At 41.6% G+C, this 25,705-nt stretch overlaps 1 protein-coding gene across 22 annotated transcripts in view; it reads right to left on the minus strand.

Annotated features, from left to right (window-relative positions):
- The window catches only part of CADPS (calcium dependent secretion activator), a 395,853-nt gene that overhangs the window by 211,071 nt on the left and 159,077 nt on the right, over positions 1 to 25,705 (minus strand). For all 22 annotated transcript variants that reach the window (XM_075183352.1, XM_075183348.1, XM_075183335.1 and 19 more), the window contains exons 4-6: positions 18,313 to 18,393; positions 17,526 to 17,762; positions 15,403 to 15,524 (exon numbers count right to left, since the gene is read on the minus strand). In XM_075183352.1, the coding sequence (XP_075039453.1) occupies positions 15,403 to 15,524; positions 17,526 to 17,762; positions 18,313 to 18,393 (440 nt within the window). The remainder of the gene's footprint in view (positions 1 to 15,402; positions 15,525 to 17,525; positions 17,763 to 18,312; positions 18,394 to 25,705) is intronic.

The following is a 25,705-nucleotide window of genomic DNA, read 5'->3' on the forward strand; positions in this document are numbered from 1 at the left end:
ACATTATTCTGCATTAAGCACTCTGAATAAGTCATGTTTTAGCATGTCAGTATGGGGTAGTGAGCGTTCTTCTTATTCATAGGACCACCAGGCTTTAATAGAATAGACTGCTGTTGGACGTCATATAATTTAAAGAGCTAAATTCCAGTACAATGTAATTATCCCTGGAAAGCCATATGGATCAGCGAGACGTAAATCTCTCAGAGAGGGCCGGCTGTGATCTTAGATGAGATTATAGCGTTTGAAATCCTACGTGGAATAAACACGCACCTTACAAGACATATGGAATGGGTGAAGTTTTTAAAATAGTTTTTCATATAGCCCATATGGTCAGCGTAACAATGACTTGTTTATAAGCATAAACAAAACGTGACCTCCAACTTCGGTTGGTATATTAATTTCCTTCTCAAAATAGAGCGCTCCAACTTTGGGAACACATTTTATTCTGTCTACAGCGGGTTTACCATGGGTAAAGCATGGTGGTTAGCATTGCTGCTAACTGCAGAGCTGGGGTCATGAGTTCGATTCCCAACCAGTGCCCTGTCTGTGTCAAGTTTGTATGTTCTGCCCGTGTCTGCGAGGGTTTCCTCCTGGTACTCTGGTTTCCTCCCAAAATCCAAACAAGAGTTATTTGGCTGCAGATGAACCCTAGTCTGTGTTAGGGAATTTAGACTGTAAGTGTGGTGGTCGAGTACTGATGGGAATCCTTCCCTTACCTTGTCCTCCAGACACGAGTCAGGTTCTTTTCTGTTCGGATATCCGGTGGTCAGGAGATAAATACATCAATGAAAGGGACAAGGATTGGTCAAACAACTTGGGTTTATTGAGAATGCGGTAAGGATAGTTTTGGTAAGACACCGCGCCACTGACCCCTTCAGCTCAATAGTAATTACAAAATAATGCGTCTGATCAGCATATAGCACAATAGCATTTAACATATGACATACACCTGGTGAGTATAAGGCAGAATAACGATAACATCTTCAATGCACATTGTCTAATAAGGCACACTGGTAATCACAGTTACTACTTTCACGTTAACAATATCTAACTGGTGATGCAAAAACCATCAATAATAACCCATCAAGACTCTTACGGTCACTACCGCACCCACTAGAGGGCTACTTCTTATTCAGGTGTTTGGGGTACCGTACTATTCCCTATGTGTCAGGCGCCCCACTTTTAGCATCTACTGCTGAGTTAACTTGAATTGCAGCGGTACCACTAACACTGAATGTCACACCTTCAATATTAATAAATCAATTCTTAGGTAAATCACATAACATTAACATCCATCTCAACATTTGGTGCACCAATATTATCCCTGGTAATATTACCATATTTTCCACTCAGTCCTAGGCTGACCTGTGCACAGGAATTTGGTAGTGTTCCAATGTCCTGCAGAGGTTTCCATCAAGGGTTAAGTATTATAGTAGAAAGCAGGGCTGTTGCTCATTTCAGTCACAAGATGACGCTGTTCTCTCAACAGTCAATGAATCTCTATCAGCACATGTGCTCTGCAACAGGGTATGGTGTCCAGATATCAGCACACACACAGGATATAGCTGAAATGACCGTCTTAATTGTTCCCTGCAGCCTGTGTAAAGGTATGATCTGGGGAAAAGCTCTCACAATCCTTTCTTGTACAAGAATGCAATGTCAGTTTTGAATAGATTCTCTCATCACTCTTCCCTCTGACACTGGGGTGTGTGCAGTACACTGCAGGCTAGGGTTTTACCTTGAGACGGTTCTGCAGTTAGTGGAGACTGTCTTTGGCACCCCGCTGCGTGTCCCCAGCTGTTCTCCGTCCACTTTGCTGGCAATGTCACAGTTCTGGCAGCAGCTCACTCCTGTCTCTGCTCGGCTGCACGTCCTCCCCCTTGTTCCTTCTACCATGCTGCTCTCTCTCTCTCCTCCTTCCTGCACATCCTCTTCCTGTTACTCCCCCAGCCAATCAGGGCCTTCATCCTTCTCCTGTCAATCACTCCTGGGCACAAGTTTTCAGGAGCACAATTAACCCCTTGTAGCCCTGCGTTTTAAAAGCGTTTATGCACTCCTCTGTGCTGTTCAACAGGGCTTTGGGGTACCACATAAGCTCCAATGTGGCAGTGACTGATGTCACAAATATTCTCTGTACAGTGCTGTGTAATATGGAGGAGCTATATAAATAAATGATAATAATAGATAAATGTTGTTGCCTACAGTGAGCTCCAAACAGTAGTGAAAATACTACTAGCATATTGGAGCAGGATGTATCCAGATGTGCAAAGACTTCCAGCCCTGATGCCCCTGCTTTGTTAGAGCATTACACTAGGTGTTCATCTAGAGACGCCACTGTTCCTTCAACAATGTCACCTCCAGCCCTGAGAATACAGGGTCAGAGAGGGAAAGGAAGCATCAGTAACAGTCAGAGAGAGGCAATTTTGCTTGCCCTGGATAGACCAATTTGTGTTGTTATGTATGCAATGGCATACACAGGTTATTACATCTGTGGTAAAGTATCGGCCAAAGGTGAGCAGGGTCCGAACATGCACCTCTCGGCCCTGCACTGGCATTTGTGCATGGGTCACCCTGCCACACTGCCACACTCCCCCAGATAGAGCTGCAGGTGTCACCAGAAAGGTGAATATGGAATAAACATATACAGTGCTGAATGGCAGAGCAAAGGCAGCTTTTCTCATCTCTACCATTGGCTACGTCAGACGGAAGCCGCTTCTAGTGTAGCGCAGGGATTGTTTAAAATCACAATGCCTATACCAATGGTGATATAACTACATGGGGTGCAGGCGCTATGGGACTCAGAGGGGAGCAAGAACCAGTGACGCCGCATCACTGCCCTCCAAAGCCCCCTGCTCCCCCCCACAAGAGCGGAGGACATTTCTGAGCCGGTGCATGTGCAGTGGGCGCGTGAGCCAGCCAGCTCATGTTCCAGAAAGACTGGGAGTCTAGAGCGGCATTGATGGCCCACTAGTAAAATTCTGATATGGGGCTCAGCGACGCTTGTTATTCCGCTGTCTGTAACCATTGTCAAGAAGTATAAAATGACCGAATAAGTGCTACCAAAATGAGAGAAGTCCCCAGCAACACTTATCAAACATAAAAACATACAGTTTTGTTTTAATCTGACAACTTAGTAAGCATTAGTCTCTAGTCAGATGGTCCACTAGCCAAACCATACCAACACCAGAGACACTCATTTTTGTATGTACTACATACCACATAACACGCCATGATTAGAGGACATCAGCTACAGGTAAAAGTCTTTGCTTCAGAATAAAAACAGGAATTCACATTACAGCACAACAAATGCACCCAGACTGCCCAAGGTGCTAATTAAAATACATCCTTTATCATGGAACGAGTTCATTATTTTGCATCCATCTATGTAAACATGTCTGTGAAGTAAGTGCGCACAGCCACCACTAGGTGGCAGTATTTGACTTGATATAAATAGGTTACAGTCACAATACTTGTTTTTGATGCTACTGAATGTCCAGTGAGCACAGCATGCAGGCTTAAGTAATTTCAAGTCTGATATTTTCCCAAACTTTATAAATCTTTGAGCACCACACATTATCACAACTTTGGGGAAGGAGGATAAAACAAACAAACTAACTGAAATATAGCGTATAGTGCTCATTTAGGTATATATCATTCTAAAGCAATTGAGCTAGAATTGCGCTGTGGGCGGAGCCAGTATAATAGTATATTGTAATAGTCAGTACCTCATGCCTCAGTGGTCCTTAGTGAATTGATAGGCTGCATTCTTATGAATGAATGTTCACTTCACAAACTGTGTTTTACCACTGTGTGTAGGAGACAACTGCACTTTAAATCAATAAGCTGATATAATATGCCCACTGTATATCAGCAGTTCCCAAACTATGGTTTGTGGCTAAAGTGAGTCTGTCCCATTCTTTATACAATAAACATGTTTTTTCAATGCACTATGATCTAAGAGACAAAGTATAATTCCAGTATTCACTATATAATCATCCCCAGCCATATCTGCCAGCAGTCCTGATTTTCTGGGAACAGTTCTGACTTTTTGGGTATATTAAAATGGGTCTGACCTGCAGGAACAGGAACGTAATCTGTTCCAAAATAGACATGGTTTAGGCAGGACTGATGCAGTGTGGTTGGATCGGGGGTTTGACGTAGTTTGTCCCAAGTTTCCATCTTGGTACGTATGAAACAATAATGCAGACAATGACCAACGAAAAATGCACCGAAAAACACTCTCTAAAAAAAACCCCTCTGATCATTTTTGGGTTCATTCACCAGTTTCATGTGCTGTGTGCTAAAGTGTGTGAAAACGACAACACATTGATTTCTGAAATAACTTAGTGCTGGTGTTACACTGCATTCTCCTGGAATGTGCTGCACTTTTTATGTGTTAGGTATTTGGCCATTCGTTCACTTGAATGGAGTGTAGGACAAAACAGTAACACACACGTGAAAAAACACATTCACTACAATATGCCAAAAGTAGGAGGGTGTAAACTTACCCTTAGGGGTATATTTACTAAACTGCGGGTTTGAGATAGTGGATATGTTGCCCATAGCAACCACATTCTAGCTGTCAATTTGTAGAATGTACTAAATAAATAATAACTAGAATCTGATTGGTTGCTATAGGCAACATCTCCACTTTTTCAAACCCACAGTTTAGTAAGTACACCCCTTAGACTTTTTAACCACTTTAGAATAAAATGATTTTTTTTTAGCATAAAATTAAGGACGCGTTAAATAAAAGTCTAGCACAGGAGAGTATCATGGTTATCTTAAGATATTCTATTATTGGCATGAAAAGTGCTTTTTCTGAGTGAGCTATAAATATATCTCCTTGAGTCTCAATGTCATTGTCAATGACACACAGGACAAGTAGGCTATGGAAAGGCTGACGAGATCTATTATACAGTCACTTCACTTATGGATGTAATAAATTGTAAAGACAGCAAAGGAGTCCGCACAATCTTGTATGATTAACCCCTTATTATCTCAACTTCGTTATAATTTTATTGTACTGTAAGACCAAGAATTTAAATCTATTACCTTTTTTTTAACAATATATATTTTTCATTTTATTTTCATACTAAAAGGTAATCAGTTGTTGTTTGCAGAATGTATTTATTGTCATTGTACTTTGTAGGACACACAAGGATTTTGTAAAGTGCGACAAAGGACTACTGCAACCTGGCTTTCTCCCACTAGATGGCAGAGTGTTTCCTCTAGTGCAGATCTGACTACATGTACTGTGTAATTACAGTATATAATATGATTTAGCTGTACCACAATAGAAAAAGCAATTCAGGTTCTTGACAGAATTTAACAGGCCTGCCACAGCACAAAATTAACCAGTGAACAGCAGGAACCAAGAAGCAAATAGGGATCATTGAACCCTATTAGATAAATGCCTACAAGTCCCAGGGGCTTCTGCAGTTAGTGCTAGTTGAACACGGACACATCATGTCCTATGTTCTTACATCAATATTTCTACCAGCATTTACTATGTTTTCTTGTGTGTACTGTCAGCACTTTCCTCATAGGGTGCAATGAACCGTATTTCCGTGGAAGTTGCTCTGCATTCACCGAGCACTGAACACAGCTCAGACCAAATACCCCAGGGGTGCAGGGAAAGTGCCTCTGTGTATTACCTCTGGAAAATACACTGTTTTAAAAGACCTCTTAACATTACATGTATATTGATTAATAAGCATTGATATCCACTAATACACATTTATAATTCCCTACAGAACGCTGTCTGCCATTGAAGGTAACCTTCGTAGCTATCTCACTGTAAGCTGCTGTCCTATGCTATTAGTCATTCTAGGTTCTGAAATGTTCCTTACAGTGTCTTATTATGGTTAAAGATATGAATCACTTACAAAAGAACACAGGAAAAGTCCCTCCCAGCTATAAAACATCTACTATATAAATGCCTAGTGGCGTGTGTGTAAGAAAAAAAAAAACAAGCTGCAGCGCCACCTGCTGGGCAGAGTTATACACTGACCTATATATTTCTTGAAGGAGAAGTGACAGTTGGGAGTGGTTGGTGGTTGCCGGGGGTGACAGTGGGGAGTTTTTAACACCTTAAGTAGCTTGATGAAGGATGTGGTGATGAAGATGAAGGATGAGGTGATGGAGAAACATGATGAGGTGGTGACATGTGGACAAAACCACGTTAAAAAAAGGCGCTTTCGTCGGGAAGTTACGCTCTTCCCCTGAGGAGGCCTGGGCTAGGCCCAAATGCATGACAAGAACCTTTTTAACACCTTAAGTAGCTTGATTTGACTAGAATGCATGAGTATCATGCACGGGTTTACTTGTTTACTTCATATATCTTTAGTTCTAAAATATGAAGCTTTTTATATTTACTTTTTTATATCTGTGAATGTTTTATTGTAGCTTGTTTATATAAAGCGATTGGCATTACGGTCCTTTACACAAACGCTTATTGCAAGATCAGGGGCTGGATCATAGCATAGTGCTGTAGAAGACGGGGGTCCGGAGGTCCTCTGTAAATGATTTACCTCCTTCTGTGTCTCTCTAACAGTGAGCTAATTCTCAGCTCCTCCTGGTTACTGGTTCTAGGTCTGCGGCTTCTCCCACCCACAATGGGGTGTAATCAGGGTTGGTGCTAGGGCCCTTGGCGGCCTAGGCACAATTTCAAAATCCCTCCCTCTTCAGCACACTGCCCCCCCCCCCCCCGGGTCTCAATGCCCACCTGGGTCTCAATGCCCTCCCTGGTCTCAATGCCCCCCCCCCCCGGTCTAAGTGTCCCCCTTCCCTCTCTTTCCTTACCTTAAGGGTGACTCCATAAAAATGCTCCTCTCTGCTGGGTCCCGTCCCTTACTGATACTGTCGGGTCATGATGATGATGTCACGCCCGACAGTCAGTGAGGGGTGGGGGAGCGGAGGAGAGGAGACGGATGGACGGTGCGACCCATCAGCTGTTGGAGGGGAGGGCAGCGGTCGCGATCCATGGCCCCTCCCCCTCTCTGTGGATCTATCTGAAGCTGTGCAGCGGCCATGGAAGGTATGCTCAGTGGTCGCCGCACAGTATTAAAGTACAATAATAACTGCATTTTAATTCTGTGGCGCCCACCAGAGCCCGGTGCCCTAAGCAACTGCCTAACGTTGCCTAATGGGAGCGCCAGGCCTGGGTGTAACAAGAAGGTGACAGCACCCATATCATTCAGCTGCTGCTAGTCCTCTTATATTGTCACAATGGGGTATATTTACTAAACTGCGGGTTTGAAAAAGTGGAGATGTTGCCTATAGCAACCAATCAGATTCTAGTTATCATTTATTTAGTACATTCTACAAAATGACAGCTGGAATCTGATTGGTTGCTATAGGCAACAACTCTTTTTTAAACCCGCAGTTTAGTAAATATACCCCCTATATCTTTATTTATTGGTAGCCAAACAATGTTTCAAGGAAAAAATGGATTTTAAATATTTTTACATATTCTGTAAATTCCATTCACTCTTGTGTTCATTGATATCTATTTTTGATTTCACATTTTTCCTATTTTCCCTTTTTTATATGTATGTAACATTTTTCATTATATTCATCTATCTTTGTGCACATACATATAAAAAATGTGGTTGATTTCTTCTGGGTATCTGTGCATGTACCTGTGAGTTTATATGGATGCATATTTGCAGGTGTGTTCATCATCATCATCACCATTTATTTATATAGTGTCACTAATTCCGCAGCGCTGTACAGAGAACTCACTCACATCAGTCCCTGCCAATTGGAGCTTACAGTCTAAATTCCCTAACATACACACAGAGACAGAAAGAGAGAGACTAGGGTCAATTTTGCTAGCAGCCAATTAACCTACCAGTATATTTTTGGAGTGTGGGAGGAAACCAGAGCACCTGGAGGAAACCCACGCCAAACACGGGGAGAACATACAAACTCCACACAGATAAGGTCATGGTTAGGAATCAAACTCATGACCCCAGCGCTGTGAGGCAAAAGTGCTAACCACTGAGCCACCGTGCTCATGTGCATGTGTGGTTAGAAGCATTCATCCAAATATTTCTTTGTATAAATTATGATTAATATCCTTTCACATGGGATTCGCATGTTTTTTGACACATTTGATTAATTCATATTTTGTTGTAATTATTAGACAATAAAAGAAAGATACTTACATATGTATATGAAATAAGAAATGGTTAGTTTTTATATTATATGACCAATGTCACTATAACATTTTGGTAAATGTATCCACGTCTATGGGTTAATGGTCATCCACCTGAGGCAGGACCATTGCAGGCGAGGAACTAGTTCGCCTCCAGCTGACCTGCTAACCCATTTTTATTTGCAATACTTTTTTTGTGCTATTAACGCTAATAAAGATACTGTTTTCTGTGGCTTCCTGGGAACGGATTGAGTGCGCTGGTGAACTTGCTACATTTCATAGTACAGTGACAGAAAACAGAATTTGATTTACTGTATTTTGTACAGTTTATTTAGGCGCACATGTATGTAGAATTCTCCATCTTTTACGAGTTGTTAAAAATAAATAAAATAAAATAACATTGGTGCATATGAATCTCTGAATGTAAAGGACTGGAGAGGACCTACAACTGCTGGCACTTCTTAATTTACAAAGGTTAATTAATGGTAACATTGCACTAAAAATCTAATTTCTGATTGGTTGTTGGTAGTTCAGTGTAAATTTTGCTTTTAAATACAATGGGCCTTATTTACAGCTAGGAGTAAAACAACAACAAAAAAGATGCAAAACTTAAAATGTGCAGACAGATTGGTTTGGAATACTCTCTGTCCAGAAGCAACAAGTCATGTACACACAATGAAGGTAGATATAACATTATTTTAACTTATCTGAGGCACAAGGTACGTCATACTTGCCAACTCGCATTTTGCGAGAGTCTCCCGGACTCCCGGGCGAGTGTGGCAATCTCCCGAATTCTGCCCACTTCACTAGGAAGTGCCCACTTCCTAGTGAAGAGGGCAGAATTAGATCCCACACGCCGCGATTCCCGATGAATCGTGGCGTTTAGCCCCGCTGTCAAATGCCGCAATTTGCGCCATGATGTCACAGGGGGCGGGTCCGAAATGACGCGCTTTTGGCTGCCCCGCCCCCCTCCACTGGCTGGCTCCCGGAAGGGAGCTGAAGAAAGTAGGTAAGTATGAGGTACGTGCCATGTGCACACAGTGGAGGTAGATATAACATTACTGTGACCTCACTGAGACACGAGGCACGAGCCATGTACACACAGTGGAGGTAGATATAACATTACTGTGACTTCACTGAGGTACGAGGCACGAGTCATGTACACACAGTGGAGGTAGATATAACATTACTGTGACGTCACTGAGACACGAGGCACGAGTCATGTACACACAGTGGAGGTAGATATAACATTACTGTGACGTCACTGAGACACGAGGCACGAGTCATGTACACACAGTGGAGGTAGATATAACATTATTGTGACTTCACTGAGGTACGAGGCACGAGCCATGTACACACAGTGGAGGTAGATATAACATTACTGTGACTTCACTGAGGTACGAGGCACGAGTCATGTACACACAGTGGAGGTAGATATAACATTACTGCGACTTCACTGAGGTACGAGGCACGAGTCATGTACACACAGTGGAGGTAGATATAACATTACTGTGACGTCACTGAGACACGAGGCACGAGTCATGTACACACAGTGGAGGTAGATATAACATTATTGTGACTTCACTGAGGTACGAGGCACGTGTCATGTACACACAGTGGAGGTAGATATAACATTACTGTGACTTCACTGAGACACGAGGCACGAGTCATGTACACACAGTGGAGGTAGATATAACATTACTGTGACTTCACTGAGGTACGAGGCACGTGTCATGTACACACAGTGGAGGTAGAGATAACATTACTGTGACTTCACTGAGACACGAGGCACGAGTCATGTACACACAGTGGAGGTAGATATAACATTACTGTGACTTCACTGAGGCACGAGGCACGAGTCATGTACACACAGTGGAGGTAGATATAACATTACTGTGACTTCACTGAGACACGAGGCACGAGTCATGTACACACAGTGGAGGTAGATATAACATTATTGTGACTTCACTGAGGTACGAGGCACGTGTCATGTACACACAGTGGAGGTAGATATAACATTATTGTGACTTCACTGAGACACGAGGCACGAGTCACATACACACAGTGGAGGTAGATATAACATTACTGTGACTTCACTGAGACACGAGGCACAAGTCATGTACACACAGTGGAGGTAGATATAACATTACTGTGACTTCACTGAGACACGAGGCACGAGCCACGTACACACAATGGAGGTAGATATAACATTACTGTGACGTCACTGAGACACGAGGCACAAGTCATGTACACACAGTGGAGGTAGATATAACATTATTGTGACTTCACTGAGACACGAGGCACGAGTCACGTACACACAGTGCAGGCAACAATTTTGTGGAGTGAAACTATTATTAATGATAATGTACTGTATAATATTGATACATGGGGAGCTATGGCCATTACTGAAGCTGGAGACACTTTATGTCTTAGTTCTGCTCAGTGCACGGTGATAAATGAGAAATATAATAGGGATCGATGATCGCACGGAGACGGGACCAGCAGTACATATTACCGCTCATACTTAATGGCCGACAGACCACACATGCATCATACTACATTACTGTCTAATACATTGATGTTCTGCGGAGCTGCCTTCCCCATCCTCGCACCATGTTCACACATTCATTTCCACTTTCAGGGTCCTGTATTTTAAGATATCTAATTTTACTATCGCCGACACTACTTTGTCTCTGAAATAACCGCTTTCTAATATTGTAAGACGTTTGTTCTTGTGCATTATCCCATACTATAAAATTATTTTGAGTAAGGCAATCATCATCATCATCTATTTATATAGCACCACTGATTCCGCAGCGCTGTACAGAGAACTCACTCACATCAGTCCTTGCCACCATTGGAGCTTACAGTCTAAATTCCCTAACACACACACACACACACACACACACACACACACACACAGACAGAGAGAGACTAGGGTCAATTTTGATAGCAGCCAATTAACCTACCAGTATGTTTTTTGGAGTGTGGGAGGAAACCGGAGCACCCGGAGGAAACCCACGCAAACACAGGGAGAACATACAAACTCCACACAGATAAGGCCGTGGTCAGGGATCGAACTCATGACCCCAGTGCTGTGAGGCAGAAGTGCTAACCACTAGGCCACAACATGCTTCGTAACCCACAGCAAATAATTTGCTATTGGATGTTATCAGTCTAGTTCAGTGATGGGCAACAAGCCTTGTGGACGGATAGCGGCTCGGCGAGCCTTTGCCAGCGACTCTCTGTACCACACTCTGATTCTCTGCTTTATATCATTTATTTGGGTCTTTTATTGGAATCTAACAATGCTAATAAAACAGGGGCCCTTTCTGCTTTCCTATATGAACTCCCAGCATGCACCAGTAATGTTATATCAAAAGCTTTCACTATAAACCACCTTCTATAATCAACAATGTATCTGAACACTATTATTTTGTTGTTGATTTGTAAGTTGCCACAGTGCTCCACAGCGCCGCACAGTGGGGAAAACAGTACATACATAAGACAGGGACACACAAGGTAGACAACTTTAATGCAGACATGAAAAGAAAGGGTAGGGAGGCAGAGAGCCTGATCATGAGAGCTTACATTCTAGTTGGGAGAGGGCACAGCTGAAAGAAGAGAAGCGAGTGTGGCTCAGAGAGCAAGTTTGGCTCAGAGAGCGAGTGTGGCTCAGAGTGCACTATGACCCTAGTTAAGTGGCCAGCTGAAACAAGTGAAGCAAGTGTGGCTGAGAGAGCGAGTGTGGCTGAGAGAGCGAGTGTGGCTGAGAGAGCGAGTGTGGCTGAGAGAGCGAGTGTGGATCAGAGTGCACTATGACCATAGTTAAGTGACCACATCCTCTAAGACTGCTATACTAATAAGTCCACAGAATATTGGTAATTTCCTGAGCCTACTCATATACAGTCACTAGCCTGTAGTATATTAGCCACGCACACGTCTCCTCTCTAGGCATTGTTCCCCAATTTCCCATGTTTTATCTCCAGTAACAATGTAACAGAAACAAACGTACTTTGGCTTCTTCTGCAAGAATCTCTGAGAGATAGCCCGAGGCTTGATCAGCTCGAATGTCTCATCAGGGAGATGGAGGTTGTGCCTTTGGCTCTAAAGGCAGCAGCAAAACGCTGAGTAACCTTTATTATTAATCCTATGCCACTCTGTTAAGCCAAAGTGTGCATTATAAAGTATAATCACCCACATATGTCTTTATCAATGTGCTTTGGTGCTCTTGTTCATATTTCATTTCCACATTATATTGTGTTTGGCTAGCGTGCATGACTTCTGAGATGCAGTGAAAGGTAAGTGATGCATGTAAGGAAGAATTGAGTTCCTGTTGACAACTATCTGCAGGAACAGGCTGCTTACAGAGCACCTACTGCCTACAAACAGTGGAGGCAGCCATGTTATGGCTGAACCATAGCTGAATCTATGAAAATGATAATTGTCTTTTCACCAGGAAGCAGTGCCTAAGGGATATTGTTCATACCTCAGTGATATCATTGTCTTTTACTGAACTGATAAGCTGCATTCTTAAAACTATTGGTTCAAGTCTCAAAATGGCCGCCTCCACTGTGTGTAAGCTTCAGGTATTCTTGAAGAACAACAGATATTTAGGAATTCAGGGACTGAAGATGAGAAAAAGAGATGTGAGTAAAAGGGGGTATGTCAAAGGTGTAACTACGATAGTACATACCTCCTGATTTTGGCGTTACACCCCGATTTGTGGGCCTCGAAAGTGGGCTTATCGGGAAAGTGGGCGGGGTTTTGCCAAAATATGTCCATGTATGGGCGCAGTTTGGTAGTAATGGGGCGGGGCTTATTTTGTCCTTTATTTTGTCAGACACACTGACAGTTTGACAGAAAACCTCCCTACCGTGTGCAAGGCAAGCCAGCGGAAACATGGTAGAACCAGTTCAAAACTGTTCAACTTTCTCTAAATTTTGCTCAATTATTTGAACTGATTAGAAATTCCGGCAAATTTTCAAGCTGGTTTGAGAACTGATATGCGGCTGATTTTAGCATCTCTACACAAGGTGTCCCCAGTACTGATCTCTCTGCTCCATACTCTGGTGCTGATGTTGCCACGGTCTGATTACAATCTCCAAAAGATTATTATAACTTTAGCATACTCATGGGGTAGCATAAAAAAATAATAGTTCTCAATATACCTTTTACTGTCAATAAAAGTTTCAAATATAACATCTAAATCATCATCAATACATAATGTATTTTTGCTTCCTCTTTTATTACCCTATATCTTAAGTTGCATCTGAATCCAACTCGGATGCATCTGCAAGGCATAGGCAAACCGAGGGGGGTTACCTAGTGCCTGGAAACCCTTCTCCAAGCCTGGGGCACGGTATAATTGAGGTGGCTGGACCCTGCTCCCGCTTCAACCAACTCTGCTTGAAAAGGGAGAGCTGGGTGCACCTAACAGTAGTGCACGCAGCATTGTCCATGTATATTATGGGGATAGGAAGAGTTGGAGAGCAGCCAAGCACTGTCTAAATTTATAGCCACGCCCCCATGCATGGTGGTCACGCCCACTGGTGGCGTGGTGTGGAAACCCCCCTCTACAAATCCTGCGTTTGCCCCTGCAAGGGGCTTAGTTGACTTATGTCTCTTAGCCCATACTGTACTGAACACCCATGACAAACCTTTCCGTGAGCAGGGGGGGCACAAGTCTAAGATACGCTCCACTCCAAACACAGGTGCAAACTGTGCGCATGCGCAGTGCAGATACATTTACACAACTTGCATTTTCACTGATGTTTAAAGCTAAATCAGGGCCTAAACGTATTACTTTATTCTTTTCAGTTCAAACCTATGTCTCAGAAAAATTAAGGGCAACATTTTGGACTTCTATTGGATTGAAATACACCATTGTGGTTTCGATTTTATTTTCACAGACCAGGCCATGTTTTCTAATCTCCCGTAAAAAGGGTTAAAAAGGAACGCTGTAAAATGTGAAGTAATACCGGTAATTATCTTGATTGCTGTAATTATAGCAAAGTTAACCTTTTGGAAACACAAACGTTATGTCATTATTAAAGACTGAGCTAATTGATTTAGCAGATTTTATATGTGCAAGATTGTATCAGAAAGTATGGACTGAAATCAGCTTCTGTTTTTTTTTTATTGCTATAAAATGTCAACTGGGACATTTATATCAAAGTGTGTCTGGTGTATCATTGCTCACTGGTAGACAAATATCGGAATAGATAGAAACATGTGGCTTCCGACAGCTGGTGGAGGAGACGTTGCTGGCTGGTACGTTACCTCTTCAGACGTTCGGCACTCAATCACCATTCGGCATTGTAAAGATACAGGGCCATTCACAGTGATTGACAGTCAAATATGTGAAGAGATTCTATGCCAGCAGCATCCAGCCCACACGATATAGTAACCAGGGTGTATACCATCCAATCAACTGTCTGAAGGGGGCATGGCATTGGTAATATGGGGGCATGGTTGGATGGATTGGGGATTCGGTTGAGCAGATTGTGGATGGGGATTAGCTTGTCTGATTATCTTCTATTCCAATATTGAGAGGTATTATTATTATCGTAGATTTGTAAGACGCCACAGTGCTCCGTAGCGCCGTACAGTGGGGAAAACAGGACATATATAAAACAGGGACATACAAGGTAGTCAAAATAAATGCAGACATGAAAACAAAGGGTATGGAGGACCCAGCTCATTAGAGAGCTTACATTCTAAGTGGAAGAGGGCAAAGCTGAAACAAGAGGAGTGAGTGCGGCTCAGAGTTGAGATTGGGACAGATGTGAGGGGGCATCAGTGTGAATAGTGTTATCTGGGATAAGGTCACCTCTAAAAAAGAGATGGGTTTTCAAATATCATCTAAAGATTTGAAGGCTGAGGTAAAGTCTGATTCTGCGTGGTAGGGAATTCCATAAGTGGGGAGCAGCACGGGAGAAGTCTTATAAGAGTGAGAGATGGTTATCAGAGGCGACGAAGGGCAGAGGTTGATCTAAGAAGATATGAGGGTGATAACCTGATAGAGGGGTGGTCCTATGAGTGTGGATGCAGCGTCAAGTAGCAGGATTTGAGGGCAGCAAACACTGATAGTTGTAACTCAACCTTTGCCGGTTAATTGTTAAACTTATATCATACATTCAATAAATGTAAAATACATAAGCGAGGTTAGTTTGTATAAATTCCTTTGAAAAGAATAATTGCATTATTTAAAGATCTGTTTTCCCCAAAATATAGCTTACGTCGGTTTAGACGCTTCCGCCTGGTCAGTCTGCAGCTTCTCCCCTCCTTCCACCTCCATCGTACAATACACAATGCGGTTCGGTGCTAGTGATTTCAAACCTTGGACTTCCATGATTACCACCTGAAGACAGAGAAGGTGCGAGACCTCATTAGGATACATTTTATCGCCATGTCACATTTCTCTCTATATGTCAATTAACTGATTTATACCTTGGGTTCCGAGCTTTGTGAAAACGGAGTAATCATTTAAAGCTGACAAATGTCATTAAAGTTCATCTTTGGGCCCTACAAATCTTTAAAAAAACAGCTACTTAATATAGAAGTACTACGGAAATAACTTGCTGTGCAAAATAAATAATAAATTAATATTTTCTTTCGGCAAAAAACAAAACATGGCTCTTTTTATTTTTATATTTACTTTTATTATGACCTGTTTATTGAAAATCTCGAAGCGATTTTGTCGCCTACACACAGTGAGCCTGATTTACGAAGGGCAAGTTGACCAGGGTCCAGCACAAAATCCCCTCACGCGTTTCTGTGACTGGATTTACATCAAAATGCGTTGTGTTATGGAGCAAGATGACGGCATTTGCAGATGAAGAGAAGTTTGTGTGGGTTGATGAAATGTATTGGGCAGTTTCTTAGTAAGGAGTAGGAGCACCGATACACCAAGTTTTCCAAAGCAGCAAAAATACTAAAGAAGGATTATTGAAACAAAATAAGCGGGTGGACATGGGCATTCCTTGTTTTAAGCTTACTTGATACAATGAAAACACTTGATCCTTGCACCAGTTCTGCTCTGCCGGAGGTTGGGTCTCATCCTATCTCATCATACTTTTGGCGGAGAAACGCGTTTCTAGGTGCACTTTCCAAATGTAAACGAACACTTGCTACATGTATAAAGGCAGTATCGATGTCCTCTACTCTAATGAGTAATTTAAAGCAAAACTGAGCAGTATTTTAGGAGAAAATCAAGTTAAATTTAATAAAAGAGCGTGCTGTAAAGTATTAGGAGGTTGGACTGTGATGTGAATTTTACACTTTTGCTCAGTGCACCTCTCCCGATATTTCCAACCCTCTTCAAACCTGGGAGCACTGGAGTTCATAGAGGAGCCTCCTCAGGGGCGAATCTAGAAAATAGTTCTTCCCGGGGCGATTTAAGGAGGATGGGGGGGGGGGGGGGTTTAGGCCCCGCCCATTTTGACACCTAAGGCTGCACAATATGTGCAGGTCCGTTCGGCAGTGACAGGCAGGGAGAGTGTGCTGCCCGGCCGCTCTGATTGTAGAGGTATGAATATTGTTATGTAAGTATGTAGCCTATCAATTCACTAGAAACCAATGACAGGCCTGAGGGAATCCATTGTTTCCTAGTGAATCGATAGGCTGCATTCTCATACACATTGATTCAGGCTACAAAATAGCTACCTCTTCTCTGTATACAATTTATACGAGACAAATTATACCTAGCATAATTTAAATATTTTTATATTATAATAATAATAATAATAATAATAACGGTCAGGGCTGGACTCTAACTCAAAAGCAGCTCTGGCATAAAAAACACACCAGCCACCATTGGTGTACGTGAATAAAGCCGTAATAATTGTATTATATAGAAGATTAAAAACTGTCCATAAAAACTGCACGTGTCCACCGGCCAAACATTCCATATGAGAATTAGCATTTCCTGCTGATGGTGCGTTCAGCCAGAAATCATTGGATTGCACAATGCGAGGGAACAAGGACTTTGCCAAATGGATTGCTTTGAAATTAATTGGTACCAGGAAATCATTTAAAAAAAATAAAAAATGAAAGCGTCCTTATCCAAGAACTGATTATTTTTTTATTACACTGACACCATCTGCATAGTTAAAGTCTGCGTGGCTGGTCACTTGTCTGTACAACGTGAGATAGGGAACATGCCTGACACTGCTATGTGCTGCTGCGAGACATTGTTTGGAGAGCTGCAAACAGGGAGATGTTCTCACTCTGCTTTGTTGACCTTTGCTTCCCAATCTGCCATTATTATTACAATAACCAGCGGCTCAGTCTGGCAATGCACCGATCGTTAGAGTTTTAATCACGTTAATGTACCGCGCACGCGTCAGATTGCAGCACTTACCTCTAAACTGAACGACAGGACAACGTCAGACTTGGAGAGCTGGTTTTCGTTCTCTTCCCCCATGTCTATGATTGATGTGTTGTGGCTGCGTTTCAGCTTTTGAAGTTTAAATTCTGACCCCCCCTTTGACACAGGCATGCTCTCCAAATTGGCCATCAAAAGATTAACAGAAGACTTCAGTTCCTCGATGTACATATTTTCCATTTCTTTCGAGACAAATTTTGGAAACTTGCGCTCCTGGAAACAAGAAATATTAAATTACATAACTTAGCGTTTATTATAACGAGAAAAATTAAAGTGCAAATGTTGTCTACATATAAAGTTATCTCATGTCCAATCAACGCAAAGGTCCATAAAAGTCTGAAAATGTAAAGAATGAAGACAAGGGGAGAGGCAAAGAACTTTCGGAGTTTGTTTCTAGCCTGGGCTGAGGGTTAGTATAACATTATTGATTTCCCTGAAGGCACAAAAAGCCAATACATTTTTGATGACCGTGTGCCTTTAATTTGGAGTGTTGGATTTATCTCACTGTGGGAGTCACTAGATTAGAAGAATGTTTTTATAATTTCTTTATGAGCTTCTTTAATAAAATATCTGGTTGTCCAGGAAGCGCCTGGTTCTAGCTGATTGGCCCGTAGCCTACACCCACGATTGTACTGTACTCTGAAACAATCCCCTATTGTGAAACTGATCATTCCGACATTGCAAAATGAATCTATTCTTTCAGACGTGTTGTGAACAGCACATTTCTTGGTGTGGTCTGGAGTAGATGAGGGCCAATACTTACCCGGGCAATTTGATCTGCCATTTGAAGGCGGCCATCTAGCTCACGTCTTATCTGGGCGGCTTGTTCATCTGGATTATCGAGCTGGAAGAAAAAAACACCTTTATTATAATATAATGTTGCTAAAACAAGTTTGATACCAGGAGAGGGCAGGCAGATCGTTTTAATATGACAACATATAAGCTTGTATCCAACTCCTCATCCTATTTATTACTCTTGTAGACTGTCCTTTTCATATATTGTAATAGTAATTTGCATCTTGTTAGCTTACTATCATCCCCAGCGATGAGCAGAAAATTGCTCTGTTCCAACGACCACATGACAGATTCATAATAACCAAAAAGAGAACAAAACTGCAATTAGTTTAACTCTTTAGTTCCTAAGTCCAATTATCACAAAGCATTCCTTATTGAAACTCCTGTTTTAAAATAATAATAGTTTCTGTCTGTTTTACTGATTTACAATCATGCATATGCAGATCCAGTGGATCTATACAAGATCCCTGCACACTGTGGTATATTTTATGTTGGCCACACAACAACCTATCTTGTATTTTGGTCACACATTTTGGATGAAAAAAACGCACAGATCTAGTCATCTAGGGCCTGATTCATTAAGGATCTTAACTTGAGAAACTTCTTATCTCAGTCTCCTGGACAAAACCATGTTACAATGCAAGGGGTGCAAATTAGTATTCTGTTTTGCACATAAGTTATATACTGACTGTTTTTTCATGTAGCACACAAATATCAACTTTAAATTTCAGTGTACAAATAAGCTATCAAGTATTTGTGTGCTACATGAAAAAACAGTCAGTATTTAACTTATGTGCAAAACAGAAAACTAATTTGCACCCCTTGCATTGTAACATGGTTTTGTCCAGGAGACTTAAATAAGAAGTTTCTTAAGTTAAGATCCTTAATGAATCAGGCCCCTAGATATCAAGCAAATAGACGAATTACAAGGTAAAGTGCATTTCTACCGCTCTCAAGGACAGACTTCCACAAGCACCAATGGATGTAATCAACTGATCTGATTCTGAATGATAATCGAGAGGCCAAACACTGCAATGGTCAACCAATATAGCTGCAGTTCCAACTGTTTACTCAGCAAAAAGTGATCCAGAGGGTGTAGAATAAAGGAGTGCAGATTACCTAAAAACTCACTGTCAACAGGGTTATATGGTTCAGTGGTCAGGCTTGAAACTAGATCAGTGCCACCATTGGAGTTGACACTTCCCCCAGTCACGTACAGCATAAAAGCTAGAGCACAAACTAAGGCCCTATGCTTCTACAAAGAGCATTTATACGCAATATGCCTGTTTAATTTGCCAGGATTGGCTAGATTGGGAAGAGTATCTGGGTTTACTGGACCTTTCCCACCGATGAGTTAATCGTGTCAATCGCCCTTATCTATAGAGGTATGGACACACAGCCGAAAATAAAACCCTAAGTGCACATGAGCAGTTATAGAGGGAGAATAGAAGGTATTATTGATCGATAGATCTGGGAGGATAACTTAGGCCGAACAGCCCATTTTAGAAAACGCATAGGAGGCCCAAATCAGTCACCTAATACAGACACACCTGTCCTTCTACAAACGCCAGGATTGCCAGATTGCCACTCGAGGTTGTAATAAATGTATTACATAGAAGATGAAAAAACTGAAAGTATCTTACAGTCAAACACTCAATATGTGAATTAGTGTTTCATGCTGATGGAACGTTCAGCCAAAGTAATGTGATTGCACAATGCAAGAGAGAAAGAACTTTGTCACATGGATTGCTTTGAAATGAATTGGTATCAGGAAATCATGGCCTAAAAAACTAAAGTTACTGTCAACAGGGTTATCTGGTTCAATGGTCAGGCTTATAACTTGATCAGTTATTGATCTTTTATTTGACACTTGCCACAATCACACATGACATGAAGATCCAACCTAAGACCCTTTGCCCTTCCTAATAAGAGACTTTATATACCAGTATTCCTATTTTAATTAACTGCCAGGATTGGCTAGGATGGGGAGAATGTCTGGGTCTACTGGACCTTTTCCACCAATGAGACACAGTTCATTATGGTAATTACCCTCAATCCTCGAGGTATGGACACACAACTGAATAAAGTCCTACGTTTACTGCTCACAAGCAGTTATAGAGGGCAGCATGGATGGTGCTCAAAATAGTGATCGATAGATCACTATAAGGACAGCGTTATCAATACTCATGGAACTAAGTGCAAATGCTGAGAGAACCAAAGATGCCGTCTGCTGCATCTAATGTCCATCCAGCTTTTGAGCAGCCACCATTGGAAGTTCCAAGCCCTAAGTACAAGTACTTACTGCATGCTAGTTAAAAAGTAGTAGTTAAAAAAAAGAATAAAAACAAAAAATTGACAACACAACAACTGAACTTAGTTGATTAAAAAATAACTTAAAATTTCCTCTAAATTAATAACAATTCCAGTGTGACCACTTCTTAGGTTACTGTAATCTAGAATCTAGGAACTCTGACTCACACATTACATGTCCCCGAGTATATAGTTTTTTTGGAAGATTTCCTATTAAAAGTCAAAGGTATATATTATCTGTCACTGGCCGCTATAGCTAATCTCTATGACTATTAAAGTGTCAAAAATCTGTTTGGCGACCTAGTTTCAAATCATTTGTCTGCTCCTGTCTTCACTACATTGTTTGTCTTTTTCAAGGGCAAAGTGACCCATCTGCAGGGCAGTGGCACCACTGTTGGTGTCACCATTCTGTTGTTCCTGGACTCCAAAATCAGTGGTTAACAACTGAACGTACTGCATATCAGCCGACCATGGGACCAAGCACAAGAACAAGTAAAGATGCATTTCATAATTCATAAACTGTGTATAGCAAGATGTAATTGACGGTTATTTCCTTTTAACTGTTTTGCTTCACCATCATCATCATCATTTATTTATTTATATAGCACGACTAATTCCGTAGCGCTGTACAGAGCACACACATCAGTCCCTGCCCCATTGGAGCTTATAGTCTACATTCCCTAACACACACACAGATAGACTAGGGTCAATTTGATAGCAGCCAATTAACCTATCAGTATGTTTTTGGAGTGTGGGAGGAAACCGGAGCACCCGGAGGAAACCCACGCAAACACGTGGAGAACATACAAACTCCACACAGATAAGGCCATGGGCGGGAATCAAACTCATGACCCCAGTGCTGTGAGGCAGAAGTGCTAACTACTGAGTCACTGTGCTTCCCCAATCAACATAGAATGTACATTGCAGCTGTCCCATATTTAGGAGACCACTGATATAGAGTCTGTATCGGCTGGCACCCTCCCATAGTGTCCTTCAGTAAGTCAGAAGACCATGGCTGAAAAGTAAATAGGACACCCAATCGCAACCTAGGTACACGAGGAGAGTGATCTCATAATCTCATCCCCAAATGGCCCAAACCATAGAATAATCCTATATATACACATAGTTAGCAGGAGCAGGCTGGGCTGGGGGACTGGGGGTCATCTGCCCCCCAAGCCAGTCCCATAGTGGGCTACCTGAGGCTGGCTCAATGGGCCAGCTGCATATTTTTTCTTTAAAATGTTCCTGAGATGAGTCTTGCCCCCTGGGCTAAAATTTGCCAGCCCTCCCGTGTTAACATCCTTGTAAATGTTAAAAGCTGCATAATTAAATAATGGGTATATTTGTATGTTAAATTAATGTGGTAACAGTAGCTATGGGAAGAATCACAAAAAAAATATTGTTTTAACCATTTCCACTTTTTCCCCATATAATGCCCATAAATTAAAAACCTATTTCAATATAGTTACACAACTATGAAACTCACTTTGAAGCAGTAAAAAATATAAAGATAATTCTGTTGAAACCAATGCAGCACTAAAATATGAACCTCCAGGAATGGACCCCTAGATGTGATATGATTAGCTCTGCCCACCAATAGTTCATGGTTTCTTGATATTACTGGAGCAGAGGTGAATGTATAAAATGGTATGAGTCATTGATTAATCCACCTATGAGAAGCAACTATCCTAGACAGATGCAAGATAGAGAAGCCCCGCCCTTCCCATGTGATTAAATGGAAGAGTGATATATGTTAAGTATGGAAACCACAGTTACTTATAGCAGGGGCAAACGCAGGATTTGTAGAGGGCGGTTTCCACACCATGACGCCAATGGGCGTGACCAGCATTCATGGGGGCGTGGCTATAATATTAGACAGTGCTTGGCTGCTCTCCAACTCTTCCTATCCCCATAATATACATGGGCTACTACTGTTAGGTGCAGGCAGCTCTCCCTTTTCAAGTAGAGCCGTGTGAAGCGGGGGCAGGGTCCAGAAACCTCAATTATACAATGCCCCAGGCTTAGAGGGGGGGTTTCCAGGCACTAGGCATAGTGGGCCACTTTGGGCTGTGTCACAGGCTACCTGCATTTTTGTTCCTTTTATAATGTTCTTAATAGGCTGCTGAACTAAGTCTTGCCACCCGGGCTAATATTTTGACAGCCAGCCCCTCTATGTATAATATATATATTGAAACATTTTGATGTTTGACTTGTTTATTTTATTTGTCACTGCTCAGAGACAGCATCAATTCATCCAGTCCCCCTGTCCCTATAAGATAAGTAGGACACATTTATTTTTGCAAAATCAAAGGTCACAATGTTATTACATTAATTATGATCCACAAACATCTCGGATCATTCTATTGAACTACATTTTCTGGGAGATAAGCACACAGCCACAAGCTGTTCCTACCATAAAGCCGCATTTATTAAAGTGTGTTTTGGAGCCATATTGGCTCCAGATAATCCCTTTTAATAGAGTAACATTTCAGTCCTGTGGGCTTTTTCTATGGTTCCAAATTTAAACACTGCAGTGATGGTTTCATGAGATGTTTAATCCTAATCATGGTTGTCTATCTCAGTCCTCTAGGGTCACTGGCATGCCACTAATTTAGAATTTCTCTAATTAACAGGCAATCATTCAATTAGCGCTGTAATGTATATCACTTTTCTAAAGCACTTGGCAGTACTGCCCTGAACACGTGACCTGTCAATGTCCATCATACAGGAAGGATGGACCTTCATATACCACTACACTTTCTTAAAGTAACACTATACTGAAATATTGTTAGACAAGCAAATATTCTTATATGTGCTGCACAGTATGATTGATGCTATATAAACAGTAATAATATTCATAAATACAATATATTTTCCTTGCAAAATTCAAGTAACTAATAAGTCATACTGAATATAGAACCTTATTTATCTGTGTATATGCATATATTTAAATGAGTGGGAGCAGGCATATTAACTTCTAGGTTTTGATAAAATTACATGTTAATTAGCTTTAAGACACCAGAATACCCATTTATCAATTTTAAAAGAAGCATTTTTGATATCTTGTTCTTCTAACACCTAGACTTTACAATCCAGCCTGCCCTATCTTTATATTACAAACTTTATATTACAAACTGCAGTATGATTTGCAGTGTTAAAGTAGATGCTACATTCATATCACACAGTCTGCAAATGCTGTGCAGTGAAATATGCTCTTGATTGGCTGAAGAATGTGTCCAATTAGGTGCTATATTCACTACAGACAATTCCAACCTCAGCTGTTTCACACATGGGGAGAGAACAACACTATAAAGAGGGGAGGGATATCCAAAAGTGGACAATAAGTTTAGTTACAGCACGCAGCAATTCTCCTCTATGGAGATTCATAGTCGCTTACATTTAAAAATAATTTTCAAGGGCACTCTGCTGTTGGCCAGGAGCATTTAATACCGCTTTCATACTGCCGCCCCGGCAATATCCCGGGTTTTTCAAGCCGGGTTTTTGCCGGGGTTTGGAGCGTCCCAGCTCAGAAACACCATTCATACTGCACCTCGGACCCGGGAATTTCCCGGGTTGACCCCATTCATACTGCACAAGTCTGTGCCCTGGCAATTTGTGTGAGTCATCACCAGAGCAGTTTTCATTGGCTGAAAAATGGTGATGTCATTGAAAGGTGCTGGAACATATTGAAGGGAGCCTGTGCTAAGCAGTATAACGGATCAGCATTTTAGAACAACTCTTTTGTGTTATTTATGACAATGACTTGGCTAATCCTATTTCAACACGTTTTTTTTTAGTGTCCTTTACTGCCTATTTTATTACTTCTGAAGGTGTTAATAACAGTTTGTAACCCATTTCCATTATCTGACAGAACAGGATCCTATTATTTTACCATTTTTCATTTGTAATAATATCCAGCCTCTCACACTATTAAGTAATGGATATGTAGCTGTCATCATGTGTAGTTACTAGGCAGCAAGCATTGTCACAGCAAGCATAAAGTAACACTGCTAAAAATCCTCTTTTCTCAACATTTGTAAACATTGTCCAATCAGCTTGTTTTCTGTGCAACCCGGGTTGAAAAACCCGGGTTGCACCATTCATAGTGCAGGCAACCCGGGTCCGACCCGGGAATTACCCCTCGATAAATCCCGGGTTGAAGACCTGGGTTTTTAGACCGTTTTTAGGTCCTTTGAGCTCGCCCCAGGAAAGACCCGGGATTTTGGTGCAGTATGAATGGGGTATTAATATATCACAGTCAGTCTCAGCGGACCTCACTACAATATATTCCCCATCATGACTTGGTCAATTGAGACTTTAATGTATTTTTTTTAATATTTTTTATATTCATCTTTGATCTCTATTAACTTCTAAAGCCCAGAGATGAAGATAGTGATAGTGATAGTAAATTGCAATCTATGTACAAAATAACAGGAACACGGGGAGAAAAATTACCAGGTACAAATCTCAAACTTGGGACTGTCCCTACAATTTAGGGATAGTTGGCATCTATAATGTAAGAGGTCGCAAAAGCAACACCTCTTTCCTCCACTAATATATTGATGATGATAGATGTACTTGAGCTATCTAGGAACTCTGTTGTGGTGACAGTACATTCGCTGCAATACACAGGACAGGGCTGACAATAATTGGACTGGGGGACCTGTACAAATCAATAGATCATGGTGCAACAGCAAGCATCGGAATAAAACTCAGAACAAGGGTTGGGCATGGACCAGGTCCGACCAGCTGTAAACCACGCCCCCAAAGCAGATAAGCACTGCCCATTTTGGATGCCAAATAATGTCCCATGAAAATTGGCAGCTACGGGGGTATGCAACAGCACCACTTCAGTAGGAACACAGCTGAAAAGCTCTCTGTTGGGTCCTTCTGCAAGATAATCCTGGCTGCACCTATCTCGTCTGCCAAAGTCTTGTGGAGAAATCAGCTGTGACCTCTGGCATGTGAGAGAGGCACCAATAAACACCTGCGATGACACAAAGGTGTTTAGACAGTAACTGTGCACTGGTGATTGCCCTCGTTTCAACTCT

This window comes from Mixophyes fleayi, chromosome 8 (assembly GCF_038048845.1).
Source record: "Mixophyes fleayi isolate aMixFle1 chromosome 8, aMixFle1.hap1, whole genome shotgun sequence".
Classification (NCBI taxonomy): Eukaryota; Metazoa; Chordata; class Amphibia; order Anura; family Limnodynastidae; genus Mixophyes; species Mixophyes fleayi.